The sequence below is a fragment of the Talpa occidentalis genome, unplaced genomic scaffold (genome assembly GCF_014898055.3).
Source record: "Talpa occidentalis isolate TD23 unplaced genomic scaffold, MPIMG_talOcc4v2.1 talOcc4.7, whole genome shotgun sequence".
Classification (NCBI taxonomy): Eukaryota; Metazoa; Chordata; class Mammalia; order Eulipotyphla; family Talpidae; genus Talpa; species Talpa occidentalis.
The window spans coordinates 41,821,648-41,835,340 of record NW_023605083.1 but is presented as its reverse complement, the minus strand read 5'-3'; the positions used below and the strand labels follow the sequence as shown (position 1 = coordinate 41,835,340).

The following is a 13,693-nucleotide window of genomic DNA, read 5'->3' as shown; positions in this document are numbered from 1 at the left end:
CGCAGACCCCTCTTGCCATGCTGGCTGCTCCCCTCAGCAGTGTATTTCATCAGTCTGCCTATTCTGTTTCCCGCTCTGGCTCTGGTGAATTCTCTCACCCTCCAGTGCTTATATAAATAAAAAAATGATAATAATAAAAATAATATGAAAGGAGAAAGCAGGTATACAACAAGCATCTGGTGAGCTTGTGTGGTTAGTACAATTGCTTCAGGGGCAGCTGCTTACCTGGCGTCTGTACCACTCAACATATGTTCAGTGGCTGTCATGTCATAAAAATTATATCACAACCAAAGGGCATAAGGGTTCTTGTTTCTGTGGGTTTTTTTTTAATCCTGATTAATTTGGGTTTCTTCAGTTTTCCTATTACACAATCCAGTGTACAAATGAAAGAGGTACTACTGAAGAGCAGTTTCAAAAAGCTCTGTTCAATCCATCATGAAGGGTAGCCTTAAATCTCAGTTGAAAGGCTTAAAAGAGGAACCCCCTCCACTGAGTGGACCCACCACACTCAACATGTCTTTCCCCTTCTCTTAAAATTCCAACAGCAGACATCTGGAAATGACTAAAATAGTGATGACTCTTAGTCTAGCCAAGGTTCTATTCAGTTTCCATGTGAGCACACACACTTTCACTGTGGGAGCACTCTCCCATCCCAAAATCTGTGACAGAGAAACCACAGTCAGAGCCAAGTTTCAAATGCTCACAGAAAATTCCTGTCCAACTCTGGGTTCCATGCATGTGCATCCTCTATTAAGGCTAATTTTTGTTCAAATGCTGCAGCTGGTCTAGTTCACAGTTTCTGACACATTTCCACAAAAAAAAAAAAAAAAAGACATGTTTTGATGGGGTGGCCTTGAGGAATCAGCTCATGTATTTATTTATTTAACTTTTACAGAAAACTTACTATTTTTCAAATACTATATCAAGAGATATAGTGGGAGATTAGGTTAGTAATAGGATATTAGATGTACCCAAGAGTTCTGAAAGCACAACATTCTATTCTCATCCTAAGTATTTATCACCTGGAATTACTTAGAACTCCATCCTTTTGGTGCTTTTCCTGACTACAAAGCAATACTGACTAGGAGCAGCAATACTTATCCCCAGGATAGTGAGTGTCATTATCCTTAATGACTTTTGAATTTATAATTACTGTCAGGTCATCGTTTTGGAATAAAATAAACACACACACAAAAATCAAAGCTAGTGGGAAAGGGAAATATAACTTATGAACCACATCTGCTTAAGGGTGGGTGAGGGGAAGTGGTTTTTCCAGTATTCTCTGAGCTGTTATCAGTCATTTAGACATTAAAGAAAGTTTCAAGTGGACATGAAACACAGATGAAATTACTTAACATATGATAGAGTGCCACACAGGAGAGAAACAAGGCATGTAAAGACCAACCTCTACTAACTTCACAAGAATAGCAGACTGGCACATATGGACTACAAGTTGAGATAAAGATGATGGTGATCACCCCTCCAACCAACCAGCTATTGCTCTGCTCATATCTTTCCTTTTGTTGATGATAGGTGTGTGCATGTAAGAGATAGAACAAGAAGGAGAGGGAGGGAGAGAGGGAGAGAGAGAGAGAGAGATTCAAAGAGATTGCCTGATTCTTCTAATTTCCAGTGGAAATTCCCTCAGACAGGTAAAATTGTCGCTGCCCCTTGTTGGTATGGGGATACCATGCTTTCACTATCAATTCTCTCTCATCCTGTTTTCTTGTTCCTCTAAAAAAATGGACATTTCCCTGAGCTATAGATCCTGCAGGCATGTAAATAAACATGTGCAAACCTACCCTGTGCAAGACATTGTACTAACACTTTATACATTTCTCTTTTTCTGTTTTTACTAGCCTGCAAGGTCCATATTAATACTGCTTTTTATACAAGATAGTGAAAAGGCTCAGAGTGGTTGTCTACGTTCTCATAGGCGAATGTGGCACAATTCAAAGCCACCTCTGCCTAAGCCTATGACTAAGTTATTTCCACTACACCACTCTGCATTTTTAGTCGCTCTGACTACTGCAAAGAGCACTTCCATATGCCCTTTGTGCTATGATCCACAGCTGACAGTATGTGGGAATTCTGAACTCTCTGTCCAATGACTCTTACACATCTCATTCCCCCTGGATGTCCCACAGGAACCTCAAACTCAGCACATTTGAAATGTTCTCCCAAACCTGTTTCTTCCTCCTATCAGAGAATGTCATCCCTCACCCATCTAATCATCCCAGTCAGAAACCTGGACATTTTCATTATCTTCCCATTTTCACCCATTAGTTATATGCAGTAGTCTCTGCCTCATTTCATACATTATATTGATCCCTTCTCTGTACACCATTGCTATTTACAGGCCTCTCTGCCTCAATCTCACACCAAATCCAATGGAGTCCATACCATATTCACAAAGAAAATTCTAATGGGTTACTCTGACCTTATTTCACTCCTGCTGCAAAATTCATCATGCTCTCTCCACTGCCTACAGGCTTAAGCTTTATTTTTTAACATAATGAATGCAACTGTGCTCTCAGATTAGATTTGTTTTATTTTATTATTTTTTTTAATAAGGCATTCATTTTTCACTATTCTACTCTCCATAGGTACAGCTTCCTGAATCACTCATGAATACTGAGAGCATAGCACCACTCTGTGTTTCCATACCACTGGGCATGGTGATCCTTTAACTTGGAATACTATTCCCAGTCATCTTACCCATTCCAAAATCTGGTTTATTTCTTGACTTTTCTTTTAAACTAATTTGAAATACCTTTGTAAAGTCTTTACTGACCTGAAGACCAGAGACAGTGGTTATGGGGAAGTAAACGACCTCTCCTTTTTTTCAGTGATCCCTTCATGTGCTTGGGTTCATGGAATTCAAGCTCATGGAATTTCATTCAGTAAATGGAATATTCTCCAACCTTCTTCTATTCCTTTACTCACTCTATCTCAGGAGAGCTTTAGTGAATTCTTTCATCAGTAAATTTGGAGTGAAGCAACTGGGTTCACCTTACTCAAATATAACTTTCTTCTCTAAGAAATAAACTACCTCCAGCACAGGTTAGATTTTCATATTAGCAAGAACATTTGATGAAGTTTCCCAGATTGGTCATCCAATCTGGTGCCTATTTGGAATGAATATGAAGTTTCTAGTGTCCATTTGCCTCTTTTTTTCAAACAAATCATTTTGAACTGAGATGGGAGATAGTTACTATTTACTTGATCCTCCTAGGATTCCAGTAAACTGAAGTCCACTGAAGCCCAACATTGATCCTTCCCTCTACTGAGCCTCCCGTGCCTAGGACTTAATTTATATCTGTCACCCAAAGGAGCAAAGAATATGCACTGGAGAAAAGAAAGTTTGTTCAATAAATGGTGCTGGGAAAACTGGATCGCTACATGCAAAAGAATGAAGCTTGACTACTACCTAACACCATGCACAAAACCAACTCAAAATGGATTAAAGAACTAGACATTAGACCTGAAACCATAAAATACATAGAAGGAAATATAGGCGAAACACTACATGATATGCACATCAAAGACGTCTTTACAGATACATCACCCAAAGCAGTGATAGTGAAGGCAAAGATAAATAGCTGGGACTACATCAAATTAAAGAGCTTCTGCACAGCAAAAGAGACAATAACAAAAACAAAGAAAAACCCCACCAACTGGGAGAACATTTTTGCATACAACACTAATGATAAAGGACTGATCACAAAAATCTACAAAGAGCTGATGAGACTCAACAAAAAGAAATAATCCAGTCAAAAAATGGGCAGAAGAGCTAAAAAGAAACTTCTCTAAAGAGGAAATGCAAATGGCCAACAGGCATATGAAAAAATGTTCAACATAACTTGTAATCAGGGAAATGCAAATCAAAAGTACAATGAGATACCATCTTACACCAGTGAGAGTGGCACATATTAAAAAAACTAGCAACAACAAATGTTGGCAAGGTTGTGGAGAAAAAGGAACTTTCCTGCACTGTTGGTGGGAGTGCAAACTGGTCCAACCACTATGGAGAGCTGTGTGGAGATTTCTGGACCTACTAAACATAGAGCTTCCATATGATCCAGCAATTCCACTCTTAGGTATTTACCCAAAGGACACAGATACATCAATTCCAAAGAGCACCTGCACCCCTATGTTTATAGCAGCACTATTTACAATAGCTAAGCTTTGGAAACAACCCAAATGCCCAAAAATAGATGACTGGATCAAGAAGATGTGGTACATATACACCATGGAATATTACTCAGCCTTCAAAAAAGATAAACACATGCAATTTGCAGCAACATGGATGGAGCTGGAAGGGATCATGCTCAGTGAAATAAGCCAGAAAGAAAAAGGAAAATACTGGATGGTCTCACTCATAGCAGGAATCTAGAAAACTTAAATAAGGGACCAGGAAAAAGAATAACTATAAGAAAGAAAATATCAAAATCAACAAACAACTATGAACCAGAGACACTCTATGGGGGATGGGGGGCGGGGAAAGGAGGGCTTGGGGTCAAAATAAGGGGGTTGTAAATGTATGGGGAATATAAAAATAAAATTTAAATAAAAAAATTTATATCTGTCACCTTGAAATTATCATATTGGATGGCAATTATTTGTTTGCATATCTGACTAGACCATAAGGTCCCTGTGGGCAAGGAATATATATTAGTTTTCGTTGTAATAGCAGCATCTGACATTCAATTTATGTTTGTGAAATGACTGAATGAACACAGAATTTGCTTCTGATGGTCATTAGCAATCCTCATTTAAATTACACCCCTCCAAATTGCCATCTAAACTATCCTTTTCTACTTCTCTGCTACTATTCATTTTAATAGAATAGAGTAAATCATTCGAGACAGTAACATGACAATAACAATTTTATGTTGTGTTTTAATGAATCAAAACAGAAAAAAAAGTATCTGAAGACACTAAAACTGGCAAAATTTAATATTTTCTGACTAATTGCCTAAAATTCTTACAAAATTAGACAGTCTCAGTGCTATAAAATGTGCTGTTATGTATTATTCCTTCCCACATTAGAAAAATGGTCTTTTGTTTCACAAAGTAGCAATTACAAGCATTATGTTAGAGGAAAGGGTTATTATTCTATTGAATTGTAAACTTTCCCACTAATTCTATTGTCTTGAGAAATGAAATGTTGTGAATTCATACCTGAGAATAAGATGGGTGTAGCCATCTGAGCACGGCTTGTACTGTGCATTACCTTCTATCTAGTAAAGAGTTTTTCAACAAATAAGATATAAGAAAGCATCAATAACATTGAGATTACTTAGTAAAAATTAGATTCAGGAATTTTCAAATATTTAAGATCAGCAAATAAAAGTAATTGTAAGTATAATTTTTGAGCAGATATTCTCTATTGAAGATATAAAATGTTAGAACATTGCAATTGAATTGCTTTCACAAAAAGCTTGCAATTGAATTGCTTTCACTAAAAGCTTGTATTGCTATGTACTCAGTGTTGATAAATTTAAATAATCGGTCACAGCAGATGTATTAGATTTATCATCTGGTGCTATTTACTTATACTACAGAAAATAATTTAAAAGTTGCAATGTTCTGATATAACTCACTGGTTCATCCTTTATTAGATTGGGAGCCAATATTTACATATTGGCAAATTCTTACTGGGTAAACTGAACCCTTTCAAACAACCTAATTCTCTCAGCTGGACATCTTGGTAGAAGCTTTCTTAGTCTTCTCATATTCATTTTGTTTTTCTCCTATCGGTTGACTTCTTCAAAATTCACATCTAATAATGCCTCTACCCACCTATCACCTACTGAAATTACTTTCAGTTGCTCTGAGGAAGAAAAATTATCTAGAGGGTTCCACAGATGATATACTTTCATGTCTTTAATTTCATGTGTTGTTGGTAGTCCTTCAAATCCTGAGTTCTCTTTTTACTAGACTTCATTAGGTCTAGTAAAGTAAAGCAATCTTCTCCCACCACAGGGCCTTTGCACTTGTACTCATTATCAAAAAGACTCTCTTTTCTCAATTTGGAAGCTCATACTGACTCTTTAGGGTCCAACTCCAATGTTACTTTCTCAGAAAAACTTTTCCCACCATCCAATCCCCCTTTGCTCAGGCTCTAAACCAAGTCAGATTCTCTGCTCTAAATTTTCTTAATATTGTATACCTTTCTTTCATAGCACTTGAAATGGTTGAAATCACATTTCATTTTGTGATTATTTGATTGCTCCACTAAAATTTAATCTCCTGAGGACAGAGACTTGTTGAGTTTTGTTCATGTTTGCTTAAAGCCTGCTCACACCTGGCACATGCTCAATAAATGTTCTTCAAATAAGTAAATAAAATTATTTCTGTAATCACATTCAAAGGAAGGATAATGCATCAGGATCATAGGCATCCCAATATTTTGCAAAAAGAAAGTCTATCTTTGCTTTGGCCAGGTGCAGCTTGAGGAGGTGTTGAAAACTGAAAGTTGCTGCTGAGGCAGATAAAGCATTAATGTAAATATCAACTCTCAGGAATCAGTTCTTCAGGTGCAAGAGAACAAAAGACTATCAAGAAAGTTGAAATCAGACTCAGGGATTTCTCCTATCACAAGCTACAGATATGCCATACAAGTCAAAAAGCAGCAGGTTAAGAAGCCTATGAAGCAAGAGAAAGAAACTAGGATATAGAGAAAATGAGAGTACCTCTTCATTAGGCAAACCTAGTGAGCCTATTAAATGAGAAGTACCTCACTGGATATTGAGGAAGGAGGGCAAATTAGGAACCAGTACAGGCAGTCCTTATATATAAACGCCAGTCCCAGAGCTATGAGTCTCAGCAGCACCCTCCTCTGCTCAGTGAAGTCTTCAAAGGAGTCTCACTATGTGTGTGGATGAGAATTTCCTTACTCCTTGCAAACTTATGATCCCCATTCTAGAGATGAGTTGTAACTCTGGGTGGATATGAAAATTCTATAAGCCTGGCTTGGGGGTCATACTTTTGCCCTTACCAAGTGACAATTTATGATCTAGGAGTTTAGCCCTGTGCTAGGCTGAGACAATGGCTCAGAAGACAATGGCAAAGAAGTCACACTAGCATATTTGAAACTGGTTGAAATTGAATAACAATAGTTCTGATCTTTAGTGAAGGAGCCAAATCACATTTTCAAAGCCAACCAGATCCCTATAGCAACCACATTGTTGAGCTTCTCAGATATCTGCTACCACTTAGATCAACTAGCATGGATCATGATGTGTTAATCCTGAGACCACCCCCCCCACCCAAGGTGACTGAATGGAGCATGCTAGGTCATTCTTGAGTGATATGGTACTCGTCTAATGGATATACTTTGTTCACTATTGGCCTGACCAACACTTTTTCACCACTGTACAGCAGTCTAAGACTCTTCCTACCCAATCTCCTATCCTTCTCTTTTCACAGATGTCAGACTTGCTTTGAATTATATGAAGATTCTTCCCACTTTGTCCAGCTCCACCTACCCTTTATCATTTATAAGAATTACCTCCTAAATTTCTCCAACATATAATGTTTTGGTGTCTACTTCCCAGAAAAACCTAAAGCAAATCATACCTTGAAGGTGAAAATCACAACTTTGCAATAAAGATGCATTTGAACTACTGAAGTATTCCTTAAAGAAAAATGTACATTCTATAAGCAAATCATAAAAGTATTTATTCTAAATGTGGCCAATAAAACAAGAAATTAAAAAAAAACATTTTTAAGAAAACTGAGAGAAGATACTTTCACTTTTGAAGATCATTTAAAAGAACTGTGATGATGTTAAAGTAAGGAATTGAATTGACTGCTATTTGCTAACATTTAGAATGCCGTGTGATAATCCTTGTTTTATTGTATCTTTCTTCATTCAGCTAACATTGCATTATAACAATGGATACAATTTAGGGTTATATAGGCTCACACCTCTTCAGACATAATCTTTTTGAGCACAGACTTCAAAGATGAGATGTGGCAAAAGTGGGTGGCAGAGCAAAGGAATGTTATTGGTATGGCATCATAGAGTAAAACAAACAATTTGACATTAAAGTCAGCTACATTTTAGTTTGAATTTCAGGGTCTCCTCTAATTTTCTGTGTTGCCTTTGGGCAAACTAACATCTCTGAGTTCCAGTTCCATCAACTATGAAGAGATTATTGATCTTTATTGTGAAGAGTTGTTATGAAAATAAAATTTAATGTATGCACCTGCTGAACATATAATAGGTGTTAACTCTCCTCTCCTGCCCTTTTTGGACTGTTCTCACCTCCAACATCAATGCGGAACCAAAGAGAAGGGGATAAATGTTGACTCACTCTATGTAATGTGCCAGATGCCCCCAAGCTGGAAAGCTAAATGCATTTCCCTTAATTCAGGACTCAAAATCTTTACCCATATGATCTCACCATCTGATATCAGCTTAAGTTCTTTCCAAATTCCACATCAGTTCCTCCCTCTCTCTCCCTTACAAGAATATCAAAACTGTACAGTCTCTTCCACTTTATCATTCCTACATCATTCTTATGTCTCCAAGTATCTTGGCAACAAAGACATTCTCTTCTTATGACTTAAACTCATTATTTTAATTCTATGGCTTCAATAATACCATTTCTGCCAATTTGATTCAGAGCACACATATTAGATAATCTCCCTATTTACCATATATTTTAATAAAATATATTTCTCTCCTGACCAAAAAGATCCATCACTAGGACTGGGTACTCAATAAAAGTATCAAAAATGTGGCATTTTGTAAATGGTGACTTTGAGAATCCATAAGATTGGTACTTGTCTGATATTAATTACAGGGTTTTGGGATAACTTGTGATATATGTATAGAAGCGACTGTGCACTGGGCTCCACAGGATCCAGAGGAAATTTCCAAGATCCCACCACAGAAATCATCAGAGAAGCAGCTCCTCCTAACTGCCCTCAGCTCCACACCAAAGATTTTATAATTCTCCCCATTCTATAGGTTCCTCGACCACAAGAGGTCATGCTTGCATCTTTTACAATTTTATAACTCTTTTGTTTTTCTGCTTCTCTTCAATTTGATTAGCTAAACCTGCACATTAACCTTCTTAGATGCCCCTTGTCTGATTAAACAGTTTAGGCTCCAGTCACGTCTGCTTCTTAGCTCTTTAGGAGTACAGAATTCTGAGTTTTCGGGGATCTCAAGGACTTTTGGTTAAGTTTCCTCCAGGATGCCAGGATAGATGGAATACTGGGAAGGATACTTCGATCATCTTATAACAGAATAGGCACCTCTGAGAGGTAATTGATCCGAGGGTCAAGTAAAGAACTAAGACAAGAGTAAATATTGAACCTGTCATTCTACATAAGAAACTAATTTGGGAACTGCATGTTTATTGTAAGGCAAAAATGGGATCCAACTGTTTCGAGTTCTTCCCTTGTGAGACAGATTTAGCATTAAATGGAGTCTGTGTTCCAGAAACACCAGTGAGAATGCTGTTGGAAATCAGCATGGGGAAATAACTGATGAGACGGGGTAAGATACAAGACGTAGAATAAGCACTAGTTTAGGAGCCACCAATAGCAATAATAACTGAACATGCTTTTGCAACTCAGTTCCCCTAACTTAGGAGACAGGTAATGGAAGCTCTGTAAGGCATTTCAATCTTGGAAGTTGGGGTGAGAGAGAGAGAGAAAAGAAAGAAAGAGAGCTAGTGAGAAAGTGACAAAAGGGAAGAATAAAAAATAAGTAAAATCTTAAGAGACCACAGCCTTCATAAAACCCAGACTTTCCCTAGCAAAATAACAACTACTTACTCAGGGCTCTCCCTATTTTTGTTTGTTTGTTTTCATTTTCTTAATTTAGTATATAACATTTTGTGTACTAATTGCCTAAACACCTTTCTTTTATGATTATGAACACCTTAAGCTCAAGACTCATAATACATTCATTTTTGTAAAACCAGTGTATGTTTATAGTCAATGAATAATTGGTAAATTGAAATGAAAATTCCAATTGACAAGTGATTGAAGTTTCCAAATTCATGAAGTGGGGAGTGTCACTGTGTCTAATGCTTATTCTATTGCTTGCCTTGTTTTCTCAGAGACTGAGAACTTTTTCAAGATTATGATTTCTGGTATTGCTGATATAAATTAATTTCTATGGTTCTTATCTCAAGCCTCTACAAATCCTCACCCTTATTCAGGATTCATTAAGATTCAAGATTCATTAAGCCTCTATTTGGTGGGTATTACATTAACATGTAATAAATATGATCCCCTCTTCAAGAAATTCACAACTGAAGGGGTTGAAGAAAGAATTCAAAACATCTGTGGAATAATTATACTAACACTATAAACATGAATGAAGACTACTGCATCTCTATCCTTCCTTCATTCTCCAATCTAAATAAAATTTTATTCTCATTTACTACTCTTCAAAAATCCCTTGAATTATCAATTCTCCAAATTCCACTTTGCTAGTATCCCATCTTCTATATTTTCAAACACCTCTAATCCAATCATTGTTTTTGAAAGAATATATGAAATTGAATAGTTGTTATGGCCTTTAATCAAACTCCAAAGTGATTTCTCAGTGGGTAACACTGATTCTCTGCCAAAACAACAACCCCCTGTGCAGAGAAGCTCAAAAGTTATATTCACCTCACACTACTACAATGATACATTTGAGTGTCATCACCTAGTGATACTCATTTTAGCATTAAAGTTAAAATTTAGTATTGCTTACTATTTAATATTTAGTGGGTTTTTTGCATTTTTGTTCAAATGCTATTAGGTAGACTTTTTTTGGAAGTGAATAGGTTAATATGAAATATCAAAGCCCTAATTCTCTAAAAAACCATCAAGATTTTCCTAAAAAAAAAAAATACATTTACATTCATCCTTCATTCTTGTTTAGAGCCAGAGATAAGAATATTAGCTTCAAGTCTTTGCACTATGAGCAACCTTTATTTAGTAATCTATATTTTCATTAATCATATTCCCAATACCTAGTCACTTTTTTTCTTTTTCTTCTTTTTTTTTTAAATAAGAGGCAGGGACATCTCTTTAAAGGCCTTCATTATGCCCCAGACCAGGAGACCATGAGGTTACAGAGGGTGAGGAAAACAGTCTATTCTCTTACAGACACAGCTCTGTGGAGACACTTACATTGAAGTCGTATAATACACCAAAGTTTGCTGCCGATGCCTCTTCAGCTCTGGGAACTGTTTTCCTAGGTAAACTGCCGTATGGCAAACCCCAGAGGTACTATAATGGAGAAGAATGAAAACAGTTAACAGTTGGAAACAAAATCTGAGCCACACATGAGATCACAGATGGTTTTGTTTAAAAGAAATTCTGAAACTATTTCTTGGGAGCTCTATGGGTCTCCATGTGGGGTCCTATTTTCTGGGAACCAGCTACCAATCCAGAGTTAAGGACAAAGGGAGTGCTAAGCACCCTGCATTCTGAGTTAAGCAGACAGACCACCAGCAGTTAGGCCAACCACATTGCCTAGAAGGCTTGCTGAGAAGCCCCACCACCTGCTGCCACCTCCAAACTGGTTTCCTTTAAGGGAGGTCTGGAAAGGAGACAAGTTCCCTTTGGGGGAACAATAGTGTATCAGAAAACTATTTCCACATCTTCATATGGAAATAGCCCTGAGGAGTTAGGAGTGGAAGATGACTCAAGAGAATCATTTATACAATTTGAAGAACTCAACAAGATTATATACCCTGATTACCCTATTTCACCCCAGTTCAGTTTTACTGCCCTGCTCTTGTGCTACTGGATCACAAAAGAAGTTATTAGTATAGCGAGTCAGCCAGGGAGGGGCAAGAATTAGGTCAAGAACGCCACAGAGCACCCCTTCAGCCTCAGGGAAGGCATATGACTTTCCAAGCAGATGCTTCTTAATTGTGATGCAAATTTCCCCTCCCAAGGGGTGGGCCTAGGAGGTGGAGGATGAATGTGGTTGAAAGTCTATCAGTGGAGTATAGGCCCTCCTTCCACACAAACTGCACAGCTTCTGAGGCAGCCTCTGGCTTCCTGGGAACAATCAGAAAAAAGGGTGAGTTCTACACGTTTCCTCACCCCAAAGTTGGGAGCCACACAAGACACAAAGGAGAATAGGGTCTAAGACTTGCCCAAAGACACAGAAATTTTAGGCAAAAGGGCATGTGGGTCAGAGGGATGCTGAATGAGACTGCCAGGTGGAGGCAACTGAAAACTGGAGTCTTGTTGCCAGGAGGGGACCTGTCTTGGCCTCTGGTGCTTCTGCAATGCTAGCAAGCAAGGTGTCCTTCCTCTCTGGTACTTTTGCTGGAGTTGGTTGGCAATCAGTGCCCAGACAACAGGATGCCCCTCAGCATCAAACACAAACCTATCCAAATACCATATACTCCTTAGTTCTAATAATAAATGCACTCAAACCTGCATTAGTTCCCTCCACTACACAGGAGGTGGTTCTGGAATTTCATCAAGTTTGAATGAATTAGCTACAATCTTTCATTTCCTCCACATGGAGGCAGCATGGTATGGGGGAAAGAATAAATGCAGGTGACAGATCTCCTTGTGTACCCTGTGACTGATACTAAGAGTCACAGGAGCCAGTGATGGCGTTTCAGACTTCCTTAGAGAGATGAGCAAAATAAAATGGGTTAATTTGAAAAAGATTACATGTATACCTTTTGCTGCATCACCTGAAAGTTTTCACTTAGGAGAAAAACCACACAGGACTTCTCACTGTCTTCTACCAACTACATTATCATAAAAATTTATAAGACTAGTGGATTAGGGTGTAAAATCTTGGGATAAAAGACAGAATCAATGATTCTTATCCCAGGTCAGCTTTAAAAAAGATAAAACTCACTCTGTGACATTAGTTAACTCCAATAAGTATCACATGACTCAGAGTCTACATCATTTAAATGGGAGAAGAACAACTCTATAGTCTATCTCATAAATTTGTTATGAGGCTCAGTAAGTAAAAGAAGTGAAACTTGATTATACTGTTAATGCACATGTGAGAGATTTTTATATCTGAAAAAAAAAATGTGCTCACTTTGTATCTTGGCTTACATTGAGAAGCATTTCTTTTAAAGCAAATCTAGCAAAATAATAAAATACCATGCACAAGATGTCAAAGTTTTTCTCTTGGGCAATTAACATTTGAGCACAAGGAACATCTTGGGAAAGTGATAGATGCCAAGAACTTTTCCACATAACAATATACATTTAAACCCACACATGTCATTTTATATATGGTTTTAGGAGGCTCACACACCCTCTGGGCAAAGCATTAGAAATTTTGGCCCACAGGCACCATATCAAAGAATAACTTTGTTAACAAATCCTATGATTCTCATGTTGGATGCAACCAGTTAGTTATTCTACTCTTAAGGAAAAGAACTTTTCTGGAAGATCAATCACATGAGAAATTTGTTTCAGTATGTTTTGTAAATGGAAGTGAGAGTCTTACCTCTGGCAACATGATGAGGCTGAATGTCAAGATAAATAAAACCATATTTACTCCATACATCCATCTCAAGAAGAGGAAGTATGAGGCCACTGATGAACCAAACTGACCTATTAAAAAGAAAGTTGAAAGAGAGGTCAAAACAAAACAAAAGTTACATCTTGGTATCTTCCAAAATAAACCGATTCATTGTGGCACAATGGTTCTTCTCATACTTACTGCCTCTAGTATTCT

At 37.5% G+C, this 13,693-nt stretch overlaps 1 protein-coding gene across 6 annotated transcripts in view; it reads right to left on the bottom strand.

Annotated features, from left to right (window-relative positions):
- Positions 1 to 13,693, bottom strand: part of TMC1 (transmembrane channel like 1) — a 300,988-nt gene that overhangs the window by 43,204 nt on the left and 244,091 nt on the right. For all 6 annotated transcript variants that reach the window (XM_054689505.1, XM_054689507.1, XM_054689504.1 and 3 more), the window contains 2 exons: positions 13,463 to 13,569; positions 11,152 to 11,250 (listed from right to left, as the gene is read on the bottom strand). In XM_054689505.1, coding sequence (XP_054545480.1) covers positions 11,152 to 11,250; positions 13,463 to 13,569 — 206 coding nt within the window. The remainder of the gene's footprint in view (positions 1 to 11,151; positions 11,251 to 13,462; positions 13,570 to 13,693) is intronic.